General features: G+C 44.1%; 1 protein-coding gene across 12 annotated transcripts in view; it reads left to right on the top strand.

Moving 5' to 3' along the window:
• erc1.L (ELKS/RAB6-interacting/CAST family member 1 L homeolog) overlaps positions 1 to 22,671 on the top strand; it is a 144,475-nt gene that overhangs the window by 80,658 nt on the left and 41,146 nt on the right. For 9 of the 12 annotated variants that reach the window (XM_018241170.2, XM_018241166.2, XM_018241172.2 and 6 more), the window contains 3 exons: positions 1,508 to 1,643; positions 11,187 to 11,318; positions 17,829 to 17,989. In XM_018241170.2, coding sequence (XP_018096659.1) covers positions 1,508 to 1,643; positions 11,187 to 11,318; positions 17,829 to 17,989 — 429 coding nt within the window. The remainder of the gene's footprint in view (positions 1 to 1,507; positions 1,644 to 11,186; positions 11,319 to 17,828; positions 17,990 to 22,671) is intronic. The other 3 variants (XM_018241171.2, XM_041585941.1, XM_041585940.1) reach the window with 1 other exon arrangement.

Raw genomic sequence — 22,671 nt, 5'->3', positions numbered from 1 at the left:
TCAGTGGCTAAAAATGATTTCAGTAAATCACTTTACCCGCCCCATAAATTGCTTACCTTGTCTAAATATTAGGCATGGTTGTCTGGCACCAATGCATGAGTTATAATGGGATAGTAGGGTCCCTTAAAAGGATATGAATAGTTGGCTTATTGTATTGATGAATGTTGGGAGTAGAGTTCTGTAGCCTTTCTTTTGACCAGAGTGAATCAAAGGCACCAGGCCAGACTCACGGTGGCAGGGATATGGATTAATGGGCCTCCCAGGTTATCAAGGCAATAAAGCCTTCTCTATTCACAGTGCTGATTCACTGGCACATACTCAGACATCACACAAATCACAAAGGGTTCAGCTTGTCACAGGCCAGACAATGGGTGTCTGCCATGGCCATATAGTTTATGGTTGAAGATGGTGGAGTTCATATTCCCTGACCACTTTTTTTTCTCCTATCTTCTCCCCTTGGCCATTTCTATTTTCTAAAATGATTTGTGCTCCTTCTCATTGTTCCATCGTTGGAACCCAATTTTGTGCCATGAGAAATATTCTTATTGCAGTCTGCCGTCGTACACCATGTTTGTTTTATATAAAGTCTCATTGGACTTTATGAATAGACCCTGGGGCAGAGATATACGTGAATGTACAGTGGTGCATTTGATTGTGATTGTACGGGAATTGGGCTGTACGCTCCATATTTTTCTTTTTCTGCAGAATCGGGCACAGTCTGGCCTCTCCTTTTTTTCTAGAACAGACTGTGAATTCTCGTTAAAAGCTATTTCTATCCTGGACTTCTAGTTAGGCAACGTTTTATGGCCTCTCTCTTTTGATAATTAAAGGGTATCCTGCCCTCAATGTTTTGGTCAGGGATAAAAGCAGTCAGGATCTGGTCTCTGTCCCACTGGGTAACCACACAGTCGTGCCCGCTATATTTGACTTCCTCTTGCCACCGTTGAAGAGAGTTGAATTTTTTTCCATCATTTAACCCTCTTCTCAGGCAAGTGCTGTTCCCTCTGCCTCTCTGATACTGCAACTGTCCTTTCTGTGATGGGTATCTTGTTTGTTCCCCTAATGTTCTCCAAGAGAAAGCTCTGTAGATGTGGAGGACATACAAGATATCATGATGCTGAGGGAATGGGGTTTTAAGTGGTAGAGCTTGAGAACAATATGGAACACTTAAGATGCACACCATCATTGTTTGTCTACGTGGTCATTCTTACCCAGGTTGGCAGCCTGTGGGCCCAAAACAATGCCCTCCCTGATCCGTACCCAATTGAGGTTTCTTAAGCATTGATCCCATCCAAGCTGTTGAAGACCATGGATGGAGCTGAGGTTGAATATTTGAATCAAAGCCATTTGGCCCAGCACTCAGATGGCAAATAGGATAACATCTGCTTGTTGAGAAATTTAAATACTTTGTTTCAAACAATACAACAAGGAACTGTGTTTATATCCTAGACACAAGTCCTTGTCTGCTTGTGCCACCCCTCATTACTCCGACCCTTTCTTCTTTCAGACAAATCAAAGATCAGAATAAGAAAGTGGCGACATTAAAGCACAAGGAACAGGTGGAGAAGAAGAAGAACGCGCAGCTCTTGGACGAAGCCAGGAGGAGAGAAGACAATCTGACGGACAGCTCTCAGCAGCTTCAGGTAAGATCTCCTGAATGGGTGGCACTGGGGAGCTGCAGCAGGATCTGGCTCAGATCTAGGGGCCTGTGTAAACCACACTGTAAATGTTTTTGGGGTCACTATCCTGTAATGTAGGCATGTAACTATAGGGAGTTATGGGGTTACAAATCTGTCACGTTACTGTAGCAGAACCCTTCTGTAGTAATGTTTTAGGGCAGGTGCTACACATTTGTTGATGCATGTAAGACTAAACCGTAACTAAAACTGTTTCTTAACCTGATCCTTGTCCTACTGGCTTCTTCTTCCCTCAGGTACCACCTTTTCCCTTTCACATCCCAAGTCTTTCTAGTTTAGCACTAAGTTATTCTTCTCCTTCTCAGACACGTACTGTATGTCTCTGTCCTGCATCTTACTTCGAGTCTCCTTCCTGCATCATACACTTAGCTACATATCCTTTGTCAGCCAACGGTTTTACATTTTTCCTCTCAACCTGGAGCTCCTACTTCACCCTATGGTTTCTTCTCCTTTCACTTCCTCTCACTGTGATCACTCCATTTGTTCAGTTAATCTTTCCTTTTCTTCAGTCTAACCCACAACTTCTCCTTCAGTCCAACCCACAACTTCTCCTTCAGTCCATGGCTCCTCCATTTTGTCCCCCATCTTTTTCTTCATCCATCAAAGAGGTTCTCTCTTTTTCCATCAGTCTGCAACTCTTTTCCTCCCTAAGACATGTCTCTTTCTTTTCCCTCCTTTGTACAAAGTTCAGCCATAGTCTGTCTCTCTTACCCACTGGATGGCTCTCCTCTACTTCCCCAGCCATAGTCTTTCTTCTCCCTTTTTTCATTTAAAAGAACAGTAACATCAAAAAAAATGTTAAAAAATTTGTTAGTACACATCAAAAAATAAACACCAAGACAAATTAAACTTTAAAATTACAAAGCCTTTAGTAAGAAATAACTTACTGAAACTCCACTTCCGCTCCTCTTCAGAAAAGGCGACAGGGCAACAATCCATCCTGCGGCACTCTATTTCTCCTCCCTGGCTATCTCCGATATTCTACTGACAGCGTGTGAAGCGAGGTGAAGCTGTGGATCAAGACCCTGCGGGATCGACACATGAAGACCTTGCTGCTGTACTAGTGCAAGAAGCACCCACGGGAGACCGACTAGTGCACGGGCACCTGCAAAACTGTAGGTAGATTTCAGGCAGCCAAAGACACGGGACAGGGAGCAGTACCCCCGCTGGCCGTATCCCTCCCTGTGGAACCCAAGTCAGGCTCTGGCATGGAAGCGCTCAGACTGGCATTGGCTGAAGGTGCAGGTAGTTTCCTGGGAGCAAGTGGTTCTTCCTCCAGTGCATCTCCCTCCACAGGCAGCTGAGCGCTGAGGTGTCACCTGGCTGACTAAGAAGAGCAGACAAGGCAGAGCGACTTCAGGGAAAAACTCAGTCCGCTTCTGGTTGAGAGAAGCAGTCCTGGGAACAACTGCCCGTGCATCCGGGAGGGCATAGGGACAGAGATCCGGAATCAGGACTGCTTCTCTCAAACGGAACCGGACTGAGTTTTTCCTGAAGTGGCTCTGCCCACGTGATTCCCTTGTCTGCTCTTCTCAACCGGATGACACCCACTAGTGCTGCTCCCTGTCCCGCGTCTTTGGCTGCCTGCAATCTACCTACAGTGTTCTCCCGTGGGTGCTTCTTGCACTTGTACAGCAGTAAGGTCTTCATCTGTCGGTCCCGCAGGGTCTTGATCTGCAGCTTCACACGCTGTCAGTAGAATATCGGAGATAGCCAGGGAAGAGAAATAGAGTGCCGCAGGATGGGTCGTCGCCCTGTTGCCTTTTCTGAAGAGGAGCGGAAGTGGAGTTTCAGTAAGTTATTTCTTAATAAAGGCTTTGTAATTTTAAAGTTTAATTTGTCTTGTTTATTTTTTGATGTTTACTAACGAAGTCTCCTCCTTTCGTTCACAGCTTATGGCTCCACCTTATCCTCATTGCCGCTTTTGGCTGGTCCTTTTCTTCTTTCAGTTTGCAGCTTCTCCAATTGGCCAACATCTTCTCCATCCATCAAACAAGTGCTGCTTTCTCCCACCCGTCTTCAAATTCTTCTCTTCTTACCTAAGATACATTCCCTTCTTTCCTCTCCTTTAGACAAAGTTCAGCCATGGTTTGTCTCTTCTCCAACTTACCCCTGGGAGATCTCTGTCCCACTTAGCTATTTAGCTATAATTATTATCAGTTCTACTTCTTCTTTCCTCGTTCCAGCCCATGTATCCTCCTTTTTCTTCTACAGTCCATGGTTCCACCTTTTCCTCTCTCAGTTCTCCCACATCATCTATTTTCTCCTTATCTTCTTACCCTTTCTTCTCACATATTCAGCCATGTAAGCAGGGTCAACCTGGCCAGCCAGAGTACCAGTGGATATGCTGGTGGGAGATTTAGCACTGGTTACGTCTAATTGTTGGGAGAATGGGCTCTTAGTTTCAGGTTTTGGTTGGCCCTGGGAGGCCCAGTCTGACACTATTTGTATGAAATTGAGAAATATATTTGGGAGGATGATCCGGCATGGTTAGCAATATTTTTACTGTTCTTTGGTCAATTTAGAATTTGTTTGTCTATATAAACATTGTAAATATATTTCTGTGTGTGTATTTATGTATGAGTTTATACACACTCACTGCGTTTGGTGTGCAGCCACATGTTATATTTATGTTCCGGATGCTGTATCCAAAGGTTTTGAGGTCAGTTCACAGAAAACCCAGTTTTAGCTCCTTTGGTCTCGGTGGTTTTGGCCGGAGCGAATGGCACATTATTATACGACCTTCAGAAAACAAGATCAGCATCTTCCCGTAATGTTCATCTGTACACACCCCATTGCTTTTGAATTCCGTGACGGATGTGAAGAACGTGGTGTTGGGCAAGAAAAAGGGGCTGGCGTGCCATCGAACTGGCACAGAAAAGATGAGAAAAGATACTTTTGCTGTATATTTCTTAAAGGGACACTCCTTTAATAAATGTAATGTTTGTGCTTCTGTATAATATCAGGAGGAGTGGTTTGGGGAAATGATTTTCTAAACTTCGAAAAAGAATCTCAGCCAAATCATTTGCTCCTCCTGTCCTGCTTTATGGCAGCTGAGATTCTAGCTATCTGTATAACAGAGCATTCTGTCCCATTGGCTGCACAGATCCTATCTGATCCCCATTGGAAGCAGCAGTCCTGTCCTGCTTTATGGCAGCTGAGATTCTAGTGCATGATTGTGAACACTTAACAGGATTAATCGAAGACCCACATAAATGATACAACTCCACAATCCAAGCCTCTCCCTGTACCAGGGCTGATAACTGGGAATAGGGGGAGGATGAGTATGATAAGGATTTTATGTACTGTATATTACATAAAATGAAGTTTTGGATGAGACAAATTGATTGCAAATTGTTGTGTCTTGAAAAAGGGTTGCTTGAGCTCAGAAAATGGAACCCCTCTGAAGTTATTTTTTGATGGTTACAGCAAGAGTGTATATGTTCTAAAACCCTTCTCTTGTTTATTTAGACATTTTTATGTTTCTCACTTCCACAGACACTTTGATGTACCCAATACATGTTTTCAAGTGGCACCGTTTGGGCACATCAAAGTGTCTATGGGCGTGAATAACATAAAAACATCTCGGTGAAGTATCTGCAGAAGGTTTCCCTGATGGCTTTTCTTTTAGCAGAAACACTACCTGAGCCTTTGTATAGAATCAATGTTGTCCATATTCTGAGTAGAAGGTGCAGCCAACTCTTGCTTCTTTGTGTTTGTTGGTTTCCTTGTGTCCAGCCTGATGATCATTGAGGAACCTCGATGAACTGCGACTGGTGTAGACCACAAATATGGAGCTTTGAAGGAGCTTTGTTCTATGCTCTTTAGAAAAGAGTTCCAGCTCTTCAGAGTCTCATATAAAGAAGATCCCAGAAGCATTTTTCTCTTTTGTGTCTGGTAAATAAAAGTGACTGAGGGACCATTCAGAAGGACCAAAGCAACGAGACAGATTAGGGCCCCTGAAAATGTCTCCAATTAGACTTTGGGTGGTGGGAGGGTTTCATTCACTCTATTAGAGGTTACGATTTAGGTGCTTGGCCTCTGTGTCTTGGGCTGTTGTGTTTGCATATTTGGATTCAGGTCCCTGAGGTTTAGTGGTTTGGAGTCATGCCACGAAGCACATGGATCAACCTTGCTGGCCGCCATCTTGTTCACATATCTTGGCTCTCTGCCATGGTGTCCGGCACAGACCCTGTGGTTTGGATGCTTTCCAGCTCACCCAGCCTGTTTACTTTGGACAAACAAGGTGTTACTGGATGTCTCTTGTTTGAGCCAGGACCTTACTGAGCTGCCCAGGAAGTCACCACGTTCACCTGGATGAAGTCTAGTCTGTGCCAGGCTCAACTGTGATGCTGCTTGGTGCCAAGGAATGTTGCCCTGCTTGGCCAGCGACTTGGTATTTTATTGAAGCTAATTTTGCAGTGTGGGAAATAAAAGGAGCCATAATTACAAAGCTGGTAATATTATATAAAAGATTTGAAAGTGAAGGGTTATACTTTGATTCCTAGAATGTGGACCTCTTGGGGGCCCAATGCAGGGGATGGGCTTGGGGCTCAACTCTTGCTTATTTGCGGTCTTTTACTTGCCTGGAGCTATAGCAGGTTGAGTGCTTGTGACCATGTTTCTATATATCTGATACCTTGGGGGCCCTATCGAATGCAGCACCAGAAAAATGGGCTTGCATCCAAAAAGTATGCTTATTCTTCTCTGCCTATACAGTATGAACTGAAATATATATTGCAGTTGCCATATCATTTCCCAGTACAGTGGGTTTGTGCCCAGAACATGGCTAAATATTAGAATGGGAGCCAGTCTAATGCTGGTGTCTCTGCCCTCCCCTGCTAGGCCGAAGGAAGCAGCTCATAGCTAGACAGGATTAGACAACGCTGACCACCATGGGATTCTGTGCCTCTAGCTGTTTAGCACGGGGTCTCGGCTTGTAAGATTACGATCAGGGCTCTTGCACTGGATCATGTCAGGGAGATTAATGGCTGTGTTGACAGACTCTTCTCCTATGAGAGATCTGGGCAGGAATAAGAGCCTCCTTTGCCTCTTTGAAATAATAGGAGCCGTTGAGTGGGGAGAGAACATTTGGAGGGGAGGCCAAGGGAATTTAGAAATGTAGCCCCTGCCAGTAGGCTCTTCAAGGTATCTATGAAGGAATGTAGAGTGAAACCACCCCTAGGCCTGACTGTGTAACAAATTATAACCCCAACCCCCTTCCGGAAAGAAAGAGTTAAAAAGCTGCGCTTGTATTGACAAGGGATCATTATCTCCGTTTAAGGGATTTTAATCTGCGGCCTCTCGGGTTTCTGCGTATTAGGCAAATACTCAGACTGGGTGGGCAGCAGTTCTAGTTTCCAATATGGGAGCACGTATCCCCGCATTTTCTTCCTCGCCATGGCTTTAACATAAGTTCTACGTAAAGCACCGCGTGCAAGAACAATTGAATCCCACGCCATTAGTCGTATCCCCCCTCGGTACAGCCCACTTTTATTCTTACAAGGTGGCTCCGACTGCGGAGAGAGACTTCCTGAAGACCCGGGCTAATTTCATCTCTATCATCTCTAGGTGAACTTCAAACAGGGCTGCTTCCTGAGCAGGAGAGCCATGCAGCCGCTAGAAATGGCCTTTAAAGTCCTAACACAAGCCATTTCCGTCTAATAATAACCCAAATACATGTGAATGTGAAACCCAATCCCGACTCTTCTCCTACAAGGCATTTCCAGCCTCTCTCCATAGAAACTGACTTCAGAGCGGCATCTGGCTTTAATTTCTCTCCTCTCTTCCAGAGGGAGTCTGGGGGTCCAGCTCACGGAGGCTTGAGAAACAAAGTAATTCCAATAAAGTGCAAAGTGTAGGGGCCTGGCCAAGAATCTCGGCAGCCAGTGACTCAAAGGTCTATTCCAAAGAAGCTCAAGGACCATTATGTATCTCGACCGCCTCATTCAGTCTCTTACTTACTCTTTGTGCCAATGAAGAAAGTTATTTAATCAAGTCAGTATCTGGGGCAACAATTCCATGTCCATCTTCAATGACAATTGGATGCACAAAGAAGTTACCATACAATCTTTAAACCGCACAAGACAGGTGCCGCATTTAGTAAAACTTGGCAGCCCCAGTACTGGGTGCAACTAAATGCAGGTTTCTGCCTGATTAGATGACCTGTGTTCTGGGACAAATCAGGTTTATCTGATCATTGGCTGTCCAAGAAAACACTGGCACACAAAGGCAAGTAACAGCAGGGTTATACCCTTGCGTGTTTATTCTGCAAACGTGCAACGTTTCGGGGTCAGACCCCTTTGTCAAGCTTGACAAAGGGGTCTGACCCCGAAACGTTGCACGTTTGCAGAATAAACACGCAAGGGTATAACCCTGCTGTTACTTGCCTTTGTGTGCCAGTGTTTTCTTGGACAGTTTGCTGAGGGGGGTACCGATCCCTCCAACACCGTGCACCAGGCACTGAACTGCTGAAGGCCAGGGTGTGCGAGCGGGCTACATCACATTATCTGATCATTGGCCCAGGTGATGTGTTGGCATCGGATACCCACCGGTCTGGCAGGTTTGGGTCACTAAGTGGGGTTGCTGGTGCAAGCTCCGATGGGTTGTGGATCCAGGGGTTGGTATTGCCCGACTTGTCACCTTGAGCTAGAGTCCTGCGCGGGTCCATTTTTTGGGACCCGTACCCGCAACCTGCAACCCGCATTCTTACCCGCTTGGACCCGCTAACCTACCCGCAAGTACCTTATCCGCAACCCGGACCCGCGACCCGCTGACCATCAAGAATCAGGAAGTGCTGTCATTGGAAACTGGAAGTGACATCATCGGAAGTAGACGTGACCAGAAAAAAGGAGTGAATATCGATATTGAGAAGACCCATGGCCCGAACCGCTGACATGCGGGGAAACCCGCACCTGCAACTTCTAAACGCAACCCGCAGGGTACTGCAGGTTTTTGCGGGTAACCCGCGGGTACCCGACCCGCTGCGGGACTCTACCTTGAGCCCCCTGTGCGTTTACTTAACTGAAATCTTCCTCCGTGCCCTCCCTGTGGTGGTGTCGGTCATAGGCCCCTCTTGTGACTTCACCAAGGGTTAACTGAAAAGGGTTGGGATTGAGCCTCCTAGGGATAGGTTCGGTTTTGTGACCCACAATCACATGAGCTGCAACTTTGTTTGGAGGGACTTAGTTGGCAGCTTTTATCAGCTGGTGCATGGCAAGCATAAAGGGGGCCATACAGGGAGCAATTAAAGTCACTACTCTGACTCAAGAGCTCATTGGTCTTTGTATGGGAACTTCCTGACCACCTTCCTAACTGATACCTGTCAGAATAGAAGATCCCATTGGTCGAGGGCTTAATTGGCATGTTGATGTGGTTCTCTTCCCCACAAGTACAATCCCGTTATTGGCTCAACAATGGGATCATTCCAATTTGGCCTCAGTGCTTTGGTGTCCAAATTGGGCAGCGATCTCATCAAACAAGATGTTTTTTTTTATTGTATTGCCAGCTTTAATGGCAAAAAGGGCAGTTCAGGGCCACCCTTCTTTTAACGGGTGGGCAACAAAATTTTCCCAGTTGCCCATGTTCATTTCTTAATTAATCATCTGGACCTATGGGTGTACCTACGGGGTTAGCAGATTGCCATAGCAATGAAAGGAGCATTATAGGGTATTTTGTTGCCCTCCATAGCTTCAGTGTTAAAATGTTCTTTTTGGTAGGGAAGAAACCCTATCCCCTATGAATCATGTATCCTATCCTTCACGTATATTTTTTTCATGTCCCCCTAAATATAATGTAACCTATCCCCCTATGTATAAAGTGTCCTATCTCCCTATGTATATATGTTTAGAAATGGCACACTGATATAAAATAGGGGTTCCAAGCTCAAACCACGGGCTGTTTATTGCCAGAACGTCAGAGAGTTTAACGTCTCCTTTCTGCAAGATTTGATATTTCATTAGCAGAGAGCAAAAAACATTCCATAAATTCCCTTCCGTCAACAACTGTCTGTTATCATGGGATTGTCCCTGTGGGTATGTGAAACCCAAGGTCCTGCTGGGTAAATAGAACACCCAAATTATACTATCGCTTTCAGCCCTTCCCCAAGAAATCCCTTGGCCGAACCATTCCTTTGTTACAACCTGAACAGATTCTGTTGATACCCAGCCGGTGCTAAAACCCTGTTTTATTACAGGGCTCCAAGTAAATAGTGTTTATTATACAAGGTGTTTCTGCTCATACACAGATTGTCTCTCTGTATATTGCACTGCTGGTCCTGTCTCTTACAGCAGTGTAGCAGATGTCCACTTTGCATGTCTCTTCACAGGTTCTGTTATAATCAGATGGTTTCTGCTACATTGTTTCAGATGTCAGAACCAGCAGTGCAGAGCATAGGTAGGGACAGGCAGATGCTTTTGTAGCTGTAAGACAGGCTTGCCAAACTGTGGTTCACTGACCGAGCCTGGACTACAGATCCCCTTCCAGACAGCGAAGATAGCTGCCAGGTCTCTAGTTTTCTGTTCCAGCTGTATTAGTTTTTGGAATAGGGGAGAATTGCACAGGCTCGGTTGTGTATATATCAAGAGAAATGGCTGGAAATTGCTACATTGCATCAGCTGTATCATGTTTGACCGCAACAAAATGAGTTTAATTGCAGCTGCTATCAGAACGAATTTTTAATGGACATTTGGGCCTGTATTTTCTCTTTTTCTTGGGGCTATTGGCTTCTGTTTATTGTCTTATCAGGATGTGGCCGACAAGATAAATAGACAGAAGTGTTTGTATGTCCCTTACTAACAGCTGCAGACTAACCAGACTCTGCTTTGGAATCCAACTCTTGGAGGATCTCTGGGAGCTTCTAATTAATCTCTCTCCTACTAATTCCTCTCCTGCCTCTGCACCTGCTCTGTGCACTAACGCTTTCTCCTTCTGCCTCCGGCTGCCTCTTCTCACGATTCCACTGGGACCACTCACAGGCCTACGGGCTGGAAAGAAGTCATAGGCTTATGAGACCCTAAGAACCCCCAATCTGCAACTCCTCTGGGTCAAAGGGATGCACTATGTGTTACTTGATCTAATGGGGGAAGCCATTCAGACTGAGGTTCCAGAGATGCCCTCAATAAGGTTTTATGGATGCTTCTACAGAGAGATATCTGGGGGACATTGTTAGAAACCACCATACGCATTAAAAATAAACTTCTAGGTTGGGTCCTTGAAGTATCCACAGTCATTAGTAGAACACATCACACCATGGTGATAGGAGATGACTGAGCAACCTCTGGTGGCACCATTAATATTGGCTTAATCCCTTGGCATGTGCTAGCCACTCTTCTTCTAGAGAACGTCTTCTGCTGCTTTCCTTCTGCTAACCTTCTCCTGCTGCCCATTTTCTGCTCTGTCTTCCTTCTGATATTAAAGAAGACTCACTGGAACTTACAGAATGTCACCTCTCCTGCCTCACAAGGGTCTTGCTTCATTTTCCACAAACAGGACCTCATGCACCAGAAAGATGACCGCATTGAGGAGCTGGAGGAGGCGTTGCGGGAAAGCGTCCAGATCACGGCAGAGCGAGAAATGGTGCTGGCACAGGAGGAATCGGCAAGGAACAATTACCAAAAACAGGTTTGATGTTTTCTCCCTTGCAGTAGTCTGAGCCACAGCTGTTGAGTTTCAGGTATTGTGTAACAAAAGTAATAATTTGTGGTCGCTTCTCCAGGTGGCCAACAGGTGGTGGCATACTTTGGATGCTCCGTTGAGAAGCTGAATCAGAATGGACAGAGATTTATGGTTATGTCATGGTCTTATAGCGATGTCCTATGAATCAGTGTGATTAGATAAGTGCTTTTTATGGTTTTTAACAGACAATGAGTATGTGTTGGGTTACAGTAATTGAGACATGACGCAACGTGTTATTGTGAGGCTGAAGAATCAAACAGTTTCTGGAGGAAACGGCCACGTATTTATACACATATACAGCTTGGAGTCTGGTGACTTTGAAAACATTCCACATCGTTGTGATAGTTTCACAGTTCATTATTTTTGCCCATCCTGTGAAATTATATATATTCATTGTTTTATGCATTTTTTTAGTTTGCTGTGTAATATTAATATTTTAAAGGAGAAAAGCCTAGATAAAATCTGACTAGAAATGTTGTATTGTGAATGCTGAACTTACTGTACCAGCCCATTGGTTCAGAAGCCCTATAACAGTAATGATCCAGTCCTTCATAGTTGTCCTCAGCAGCACCCCATCTTGGATCTTGTTAGGCATCTTTTTTGTGTCAGTGGCACTGCACATGCTCAGTGGGTTTTGGGCTGCTGTTAGGAATCTAAGCTTAGGGGTCATTGGGAATCATCAAGCATGCATTAATGTTATTCATCAGAGATGGAGCAGCCTTAGTTGATGCATTTGGCCCTCACCCCACACTTAGCTCACCATCCATTTCAGTTGGATGAAGCAAAGGTGTTAGCCATATGCTTCATCTGTATATCCAACCTTTCCAGGGGGACCCCTTAGATAGTCGAGGGTTTCCAGCAGGGAGACCATTGTAGAATGACTATAAAGAGGGGAAATGTTGAGTGTGGTAGTGTTGCAATGAAGACTAGTATATAAACACATTCTATGTTACTCCTAGTCACTACCTCTGTACCCCACTTTCCCCTTGGCTTGGTCCTTTTTTGTCTGTTTTTATGCACATACTATGCTTTTAAACATCATGCTTGGAAAGCACCTATACGGTACTCCCAGTTGCCCCAGGACAGTTCCACTTCAGCAGTCTGAAGGGTCTTAACCAAAAGAGGGCACACTTTAGGCTGACTGGGGACCATCATTGGTGTGGCCTAAAACATACCAGTTGAGAATGTTCAGATACATTTTCCTACTTTGTAATACATGACCAGACCTACTGTGCCCTCTGGTTGTTGACTATAATAATGATTGGAGACTTGGAAGTTTGAGAACTATTGCCCTATGGTTGGGTTATCTGTGTATTTGGCAAGTCATCAAGGCAACTGAATATTTGGCTGATTTGGTCACTCCTGCAGGTCCAAATGTAAGCCTATGCAGATCCATCAGGAGAGGACCATGTTAATGCAGTTTGCTCCCAACTGAATTTATGGGTCCATGTATAGAACCCTTCCATTGGCCTCATATCTTTCATTCAGGCTATTGGAAGCGTCCAGTTCATGGGCTAATATGGTGCTAACTTACCCGGAGGAGCCAAGTCTATACCCGTTATACTCGGCTCTTTAAGTCTCTCCTTCCAGTCTCCCAATGGAAAACGTCCAGTAGTTTGATACCTTTGTAGCTCTTCTGGTTTCAGAGGTCACTTCCCCTTGTGCCCTTGACCTGCCACTCTCCAGGCATTTCAGTTGATATTTTGCTGGTATAATTGTATGCTTCCTCCTTTCTCTCCTTCTCTCTCACTGCCTGGCTCAAGCCGCCTTGTGAAACCCAGCATGAGGCCAAATATCTTGCTTTTAAGTGGTTCAAGGTATGAAGACCTGTTGACCTTACATGTGTCATCACCTCGCCTCCCATGATGTCCCTCACCCACTAGCTGTAAGTCCATAGCCTCGCACCAAGTTGTGTTCTCCCAACCCAGTCACTTTGAGCTGCCTCTGTACTGGACTTTGTGAGACTTCTACCCTTCCTTTTTTCATGTTGATTTGTTCTGAAACCTGTTTAGACAACAAGTTTCTGGTGGGGTGTGGAGCTTGTCTTGTCATGGTCTTGGTGCAGCTGCACAATATTCCTGAGCAATATATGTATTTATTTATGTTGAACGGCAAGGGCTTCCTAATGAGACCTCACACATCTTCGACGAGGCAGAGCTGTTTTTGTTTGCTAGAAAAGCTTTATATACTGTTCTGCAGTTGAAGAACAAGTAGTCTCCTCACAAAATATACTTTTATTTAAGGCAAATGGAACATTCCCAAAATGGCACCTAAAAACATTACCTTACCTTACATTCTGATAGACTCCAAAATCCATGTGCCTAATGCTGACCACTTCACTCCTTGGCCCATTATTAATCAGCGACTGTACCGCCAGGTCAAAATCTACTTGAGTTTTAACACATTTTTATCGATCATCAGTATCTCTATCTCCAAGGAGATCATTGGCTGCTTAGTTTGCCCAGACTTTCTGATCCCTCTGCCAATCGGATTTGTGCATTTAACTACCAATTAAGCACCTCTACATTTTCCTCTTTAAGGGTTTATTTGTTTCTTATATATATATTGGCTATGGATCAGGTTAATCTTGCCCTAAGTGTCCACCACTCAGTCAATTCAGTGATCGGTCTCTTCATATTGGAAAGCTATATGGTGATTCCACTGTTGGGGTAGTTGTCAGCAGTGGAATCTTGGATAAGGGTATGTAGGTAGATAAGCAAATGGCTGGTGTTTTTCTGTAGCGGTTAATGTACCCTGCACCCGGGTTGGCTTGCACCAGCACTTTTTGTTGCAGACCTTTTAGATATTTCTTGACTTATAAAGCGACTGCTGATAAATACAGAGGGCCTGTCACTTAAACTTAGTTTAATAGAGCATAAAACAGCTTGAAGACCAAAATGTACTGTTCCATGAGCATCTAGGTCCAGACCTGGACCTGAGACAATTTCAACTAGGGATTTCTCTTTATTGGACATGGGTTCTGATGTGTAATATCCCTTAAAATACCTTTATACTGTATCTACCTTGGGGATTCTGATCTGCTTTCTAGATTGCTGAACCAGCTCTTCTACCCCTGGATAAGTTGTGTATCATCTAGGGTGATTTAAACCACTGACTTGTGGTGGCAAGTTATGGTTTTGATTGGACTTTGGATTAAGGCAGCAAAGTGGATCTACTAAGACAACTGCTTCCTACATTCTGCAGTCAGCCAGCCTAGTTTGTTCTCATAAGGGTAGGTCCAAACTCAACTCAATTCCTTTGTGTAGGCTTTTTCAAAGGTTGTCCTACCAGCTTCGTTTCTAATTTAAACTAGCAAGGTTTTGGCATGCAATCTCCCTGCCCGGATATTTTTATTTAATGGAAATATGTCCCTGATTCTAAGAAGTTGTTAATAATTCAGCTTTCAGTTTCGCTTGTATTGCCATTGTCTCAGGCTTTGGTTGGACGCAAAGTACCTAATCTCCTTCCATAGGCCTCTTACTGTGTTATAACCCCTTACAAGAAGCCATCAGGGGAGGCATAATGTCCACAAGGATGGAGTAGGATTTGTATGGTCTTAAGCATTCCCCTGTACTAAGTACAGTTCCACAGGAACATCCTTCTTTTGTTGCTCATAGCCTGTACAGAGAGATCCCATAATACTATGGTGGCATAGGTATTCCCCTGTACTAAGCACAATTCAGCAGGATCGGAGAGGTCCACATGTACCATCTTCTAACATTACTGGAATAGTAAACTAGTGTCTGCCCTTTAGGGTATATGCGCTCTTCTGTTATTTGACTAGAAAAGCTTCCTGCTTGTAGGCTGAAGCCCACCCCATTGTGGACAGGACCTGGTGAGGTTGATTATCATCCCTTTAAATAAAAATATTCACCAAGGCAGAACTGGTTCTCCTACCATTGTGCCGGCCTCAATGCTGGATGTTGTAATTCCACAATGGCTGAATGGTGGCAGGTTGGAGATCCCTGTCCTCAAGGCACCTCTTTTTATCTCCGATTTCATTGGTACAGTTTGTTTTTTCCCTCTTTGGCAGTGAGGCTCTGTTGTAGCGGAGGTTTCACGCGTATTTAATTTGTCTTATAAAAGCTTTGGATATTTGCAGATTAATGAGACGTGGGAGATTAAAATGTAAGTTTATCCCTGTTCTTATTGAGGATTTTTTTTACATTTTTGTTTGATCCGGATAATGGTTTGTAAATTATACATATTATTGGCAGGTTGCAGTTAAAAGAGAAATACATCTCTGTCAATAAGAAGGCTTTGTCTTCCTTTATACCATGGGGCCCAGTAGAACTCGGGATGGTCAAATCAGGCATAGGTTTGCTAGTGTTGTGACCTGTAGATGAGCAGATCTCTTGATTTTATGGCCAACTTTTTTTTAATTGTCCAAACGTATAAGGACACCTGGGTGTCCAATGTTTCACAACCAAACAAGGGCATTAATATAACGTTGCCCCTCTCTTTGCTGCTATCCAGCCTCTACTCTTGGGGGAAGAGTAGAGCATTGTTGCTGGGAGTTGCTTCCATTCAGGCACAAGAACATTAGTGAGGCTCGGCTGATGTTGGGTTCTACAGGGGTTTAGTTGTGTTGAAGTCATGGCTTTGCAGTCAGGTTCTTCCATTCTTATCTCTTCAAACCCATTCTGTATGAACCTGGCTTTGTGCATGGGGGCATTATTCTGCAGAAACGGGAAAGGCCTGTCCTCCACCAAAGTAGGAAGCACCAAATTGTCAAGAAGGTCATTGTACCCAGTAGCCTCCATCCAATGGAGACGAGGCCTCCTAGACCAAACCATAGACCATTATTTCTACCAAAACGTTACCATCAGCATTATGTATTGAGACATGCTTTTCTGTTAGACTTCCAGAGGACACACTTCCACTGCTCCCCGGTCCAATGATGGTGACTTTTGCTCCCCTTTAGCCAACACTTGGCATTACCCGCGAGGATGCTAAGCTTGAGTGCCATAAAAAAAGATGCCATTCTGCTTCAGAGACAGTTTGGCCTCGACAGGGAGTGTTCAAACCGAGGACGTGCCACTTAAGAAGGAGAGTGTGTAGACTTTTGCCATTTACTGTCCTTCCCAATAGTATAAAGAACATTTGAATGATGTTCCCCTTAGGTTTTTTCCATACTCTACTTCAGATCTGCCTTTAGATGGTCTAAATAGCACCCACATGGCAGTAGTTGTATGTAGGGAAATTGGGGGATAGCAGGGCCTGATGGTGCCATTTAAGGGCCCTATCCTGAATGTTCTCATCTTCGCTTCACACCAACACACAACAAGGTCAAGAAATACAGGTCTGCTGCATGTACAATGCCACCAGTTTCTACACTGAACCCTCATTCATATTGACCTTGGTCTGCTCGGAGCAAAGTCGCCTCTAATTATAATTGCCTCCTAATCAGTGGGTTATTATGGGCATTCTGAAATGCCCTCTTGTTCTGCCTGCGAGCCTGCCGCTGGCTGCTGAGAGGCCGAGGTGTTTGTGCGGTTAGAGCAGACAGTGGCTAAATTTTCCTACCCGTTTCGCACTCTTTTCTTTGGAGTTAAAGGGGCTTTCTCATCAAAGCCTTGGCAAATCCATTTGGTATAAAGGGTAGATTTAAAAGCCCCGCAGAGCGGCTGCTCTGTGCTTCAGATTCCTATAGAAAAAAATTATATCTGGCACATTTCTATAGAATTTTCAGCGGCGTTCAGACTTCCCACAACTTTCTCTCTGTCTGTATATTTGTATTTAAAGGGATACTGGCATGGGAAAAAATGTTTTTCAAAACTCATCAGTTAATAGTGCTGCTCCAGCAGAATTCTGCACTGAAAAACAGCAAACAGATTTTTTTATATCTCATTTTGGAATTTCACATGGGGCTAGACATATTGTCAGTTTCCCAGGTGCCCTCAGTCATGTGACTTGTGTTCTGATAAACTTCAGTCACTTTTTACTGCTGTACTGCAAATTGGAGTATCACGCACCTTTCTCCCCCCCCCCCAACAGCCTAACAGGAAGGGAAGGTAACCAGATAGCAGCTCCCTAACACAAGATAACCGCTCCCTGGTAGATCTAAGAACAGCACTCAATAGTAAAATCCAGGTCCCACTGCGTCACATTCAGTTACATTGAGTAGGAGAAACAACAGCCTGCCTGAAAGCAGTTCCATCCTAAAGAACTGGCTCTTTCTGAAAGCACATGACCAGGCAAAATGACCTGAGATGCACCTACACACCAATATTACAACTAAAAAAAAAAAATACTCGCTGGTTCAGGAATGAAATTTTATATTGTAAAGTGAATTATTTGCAGTGTTATTTATAAATAAAAACTGCATTAAAAAATCATGACTGAATCCCTTTAAATATATGTGTCGGAGCTGCCATACTTTTTCCATTTGAGCACAATACACTATAGTCTCAACTTTCCTTTCTGCTTTGTTAATACGTCCATGTCCATATGCAGGTGGAGGAACTGGTGTCGGCAATGGAGAAGGTAAAGCAGGAGTTGGAGTCCATGAAGGCAAAGCTGTCGTCCACCCAGCACTCCCTGGCAGAGAAAGAAATCCATCTGACCAACTTGCGTGCCGAGAGGCGCAAACACCTGGAGGAGGTGCTGGAAATGAAGTAAGGATCTTGCCTCACCAATGTCTTTTATTTATTTTTGAGGTATTCAGCAGGTCATTGTGCCAACGAGCAGTCAAGTTTGGCAGGTTAACAAATGCTAATAGTTGGCTTTTATCTAGTTGGACTTTTATCTAGTTGGACTTTTATCTAGTTGGACTTTTATCTAGTTGGACTTTTATCTAGTTGGACTTTTATCTAGTTGGCCTGAACTAGTTGGCCTAATCTAGTTGGCCTTATATTATTGGCTTTTATCTAGTTGGCCTGATTTAGTTGGCCTGATTTAGTTGGCCTGATTTAGTTGGCCTGATTTAGTTGGCCTGATTTAGTTGGCCTGATTTAGTTGGCCTGATTTAGTTGGCCTGATTTAGTTGGCCTGATTTAGTTGGCCTGATTTAGTTGGCCTGATCTAGTTGGTCATATATTATTGGCTTTTATCTAGTTGGCCTTGATCTAGTTGGCCTGATCTAGTTGACTTTCATCTAGTTGGCCTGATTAAGTTGGCCTTACATTATTGGCCTTATCTAGTAGGCCTTATCTAGTTGGCCTTATATTATTGGCCTGATCTAGTTGGCTTGGTGTAGCTCCCAGCTCATTGATTGATATATGGGGCTGTAATGACCTCTTCCCAGGCCAAGGTGGGGGTCATACCAGCTAACTGAAAACACCACTATATGGGACATAACCAAATTATCTTGGGGGGGGGGGGTGAAATTTAAAACACATATTTTCACAGGATAATCCTGCCTTCGTTGCTTTTCAAAAGTGTGGGGGTGGGGTATGTTTAAGAGGATTGTTGAGTACAATAGGCTAAGAAATTGTCATTCATGCAGCTTAAGAAGCAACCAAAAAAAAACAGTAGGGAAGCATATTTTAAAGGGGAAGATAAATCCTACCCGAGGTCATGCTTTGAAGATTGGGGGGATAAGTGAGTAATTTAAGTCTATAAGGCCATGTTCGATAGATAGATGCTTGATAAATAGATAGATGCTTGATAAATAGATAGATGCTTGATAGATAGATAGATAGATAGATAGATAGATAATAGATATTTCAGCAGCAGTGGTGTGAATGAGAGACTGGAATATGAATAGAAAATTAAGTAATAAAATGTAGCAATAACAGTAACAAAGGTGTAGCCATTTGTTTTTTCAAATGGGTCAGTGCCCCCCCCCTGTTTGAGGGGGTAAACATTAGCTGAAAGGCGAACTTCCCCTTTAACAAGAGAACGCCTGATTGCAGCCTCCAAATGCCTTCCCCAGGATGTAGCAATTACTTTGAGTTGGGGGAAGGTACGGAGCGTACGTCTCTGCTTGAATTGTTCTAGACATCTATGTACCAAAGTCAGTGTCGGGGGTATTACCTTCCCCTTGCTTTTCTGCCGTCTCACTAGGCTGCAGCAACAAATCTGCGGCTGGGCCTCCAGTTTATTAGTAACGAGTCTCTACCTAGCGCTGGCTATTCTCTGCCCCAGAGCCGCCTGCTAGAGGGATTCTTGTCTAATCCTAATGAGGCGCGGAGGTGCAGGAACAGCCTGCGTGATGTCTGAAAATGATCCGGAATAATTCCACGCTCGGAACACGCGCACCCCTTTCATTCCCCCTCGGCAGGTCACGCTCTCCGGCTTTACATACACGCGTATCACTCTCTGCTCTCCATCACTTTAATAATCGTGTTTGCCATGTGAGCTTACAGAAATGGTTTCTTTCACTGCCTCCCGGCCAACACCCGCTTCCTCTCTTATAAGGTGCAGGAATATTCCAGTGTTGTGTATAGATTTAGCTGAACTTTCCAGAGTGATTTCAGTAACAATTTTCAGTGATTGAAGAGTTCTCTGCACTGCTGGCTCTGACTCCCGAATTAGTGTAGCAGAAACCAGCTGATAAACAGATGCACTTGATTCCAGATAAGGTTGATTGAGCTGATAATATTGGAGAGAGAGAGAGAGAGAGAGAGAGAGAGAGAGAGAGAGAGAATGAATTACTATTCCCCTGTCCTAAGCACAATAAACTATGACAGCATAGGTATTCCCCTGTACTAAGCACAATTCAGCAGGAACAGTCCCCTAAGTTTGCTCATAGTCTGTACAGAGAGATCCCATAAATCTATGGCAGCATAGGTATTCCCCTGTACTAAGCACAATTCAGCAGGAATAGTCCCCTAAATTTGCTCATAGTCTGTATAGAGAGATCCCATAAAACTATGGTAGCACAGATATTCCCCTGTACTAAGCACAATTCAGCAGGAACAGCCCCTAAGTTTGCTCATAGTCTGTATAGAGAGATCCCATAAAACTATGGCAGCATAGATATTCCCCTGTACTAAGCACAATTCAGCAGGAACAGCCCCTACGTTTGCTCATAGTCTGTATAGAGAGATCCCATAAAACTATGGCAGCATAGGTATTCCCCTGTACTAAGTACAATTCAGCAGGAACAGCCCCCTAAGTTTGCTCATACTCTGTACAGAGAGATCCCATAAAACTATGGCAGCATAGATATTCCCCTGTACTAAGCACAATTCAGCAGGAACAGTCCCTAAGTTTGTTCATAGTCTGTACAGAGAGATCCCATAAAACTATGGCAGCATAGATATTCCCCTGTACTAAGCACAATTCAGCAGGAACAGCCATGTGGATATAGGAATTGTGAGTAAGTAGGTTTAAGGCCTGTGTCCTTGACAAGCGGTGATTCACGCTGAGACAAGACATACAGAAGTCAGACAGTTATTACAGAAGGAGTGATTTATTATAACTTATTATTAGTGGCCGATTGCACAGTGAGTGCATAGCCCTCCCCTCTGTAAGTGTCAGTAGGCTGCTGTGAAAGTCTCACCAATAAATATCCCCTGGCTTTGGGCACTACACGGGAATCATTATTCAGCCGGCACAGGGAGTTCTGGGGGGGGGGGTTATAATTTTAAATATCCTGTAGTTCTTCCCCAACATCTGTTAAATATTATCTTTGTGGCACGAGCCTTAAAAATCTGCTCTGAAATGCTCGTTCTTCCTCCACCCCTCTGCCCATAGGTGGGCGGCCATATTTATTTAAGAGAATTAGTGTCACGCAAATGAGAAGAGCAATAAAATATAGAGCAATAGGGGAAGTTCAGCTCTGCTCTCTTTATTGCCGGCAGGAAGGGGGGGGGTCTCGAGTTTGAGGAATGATTTGCCGCATGGAAATTGACAGGGTGGTTGAGATTAGAAGCTGTGCAAAAGTCGGGACTCCCAATGGGCATTCCATACTGCTAGGCAGCCGCTGGGTCTGCCCTCTCTGTTGTTATGCCCTTTATACTGAAGTCAAGTAGCAGTGCGCCTGCAGCCTTTATGATCCGAGATGTATGTAATTGCCATTGAAAGCGGCGTTCCATTCTCGGCTGGTTCTGATTTTAAAACCATCAGCCGATTAATAAACCTGCCTTCACTGGGAATAGAGCTGGCTAGAAAAACCTATAAGTTCTACTACATTGTCTCAAGATTCAGAACCGGCGGTGCAGAAAGGGACAGACAGACTGCAATAAATGTGTATTGGGAAGTTGCTCAAAATGCCATTTTTAATGTTTATATGTGCTTTAAGCCCTAGCTGCCATGAACTTTTATGGGGTGCTGTTGCCTTTGGTGTGTGTATTGGGAAGTAACTCAAATTCCATTTTTAATTTGTTTTTGGGTTTATTTGTCCTTTAAGCTCTAACTGCCTTTTATGGGGTGCTGTTGCCTTGCTTGTGTATTGGGAATTTGCTCAAAATGCCATTTTGGGGGGTGGGGGTTTATATGCCCTTTAAGCCCTAGCTGCTTGGAACTTTTATGGTGTACTTTTGCCTTGTGTGTGTGTATTGGGAATTGCTTAAATTCCATTTAATTTGTTTGTGTCCTTTAAGCTGTAGCTGCCTTTTATGGGGTGCTGTATTCTTGCTTGTGTATTGGGAAGTTGCTCAAAATGCCATTTTTTGGGGGTGTTTATATGTCCTTTAAGCCCTAGCTACCTGGAGTGCTGTTGCCTTGCTTGTGTATTAGGAAGTTGCTTGAAATGCCATATTTGGGGGGGTTTATATGCCCTTTAAGCCCTAGCAGCCTGGAGTGCTATTGCCTTGCTTGTATATTGGGAAGTTCAAATTCCATTTTTAATTTGTTTTTGGGTTTATTTGCCCTTTAAGCTCTAGCTGCCTTATATAGTTTGCTGTTGCCTTGCTTGATAATTGGGAAGTTGCTTAAAAGCCATTTTTAATTTGTTTTTGAGTTTATTTGCCCTTTAAGAACTAGCTGCCTTTTTGGGGTGCTGTTGCTTTGCTTGTGTATTGGGAAGTTCCTCAAAATGGCATTTTTATTTTTTGGGGGGTTTTATATGCCCTTTAAGCCCTATCTGCATGTGGGTGCAGCTGCCTTGCTTGTATATTGGGAAGTTACTCAAAATGCCTTTTTCGTATGGTTTATATGCCCTTTAAGCCCTAGCTGCCTGGATCTTTTATGGGGTGCTGTTGCCTTGCATGTGTAATGGGAAGTTGCTCAAATGCCATTTTTAATTTGTTTTGGGTTTATTTGCCCTTTAAGCCTTAGCTGCCTTTTTGGGGTGCTGTTGCTGTGCTTGTGTTTTGGGTAGTTGCTCAGAATGCCATTTTTATTTTTGGGGCTTCACTTGAGAAACCACATGTCCTCTATACATAAGGGTAATGCACCTTTCTTTATTCGG

Source organism: Xenopus laevis, chromosome 3L (genome assembly GCF_017654675.1).
Source record: "Xenopus laevis strain J_2021 chromosome 3L, Xenopus_laevis_v10.1, whole genome shotgun sequence".
Taxonomy (NCBI): domain Eukaryota; kingdom Metazoa; phylum Chordata; class Amphibia; order Anura; family Pipidae; genus Xenopus; species Xenopus laevis.
This window is presented reverse-complemented; position numbering and strand designations above follow the sequence as displayed.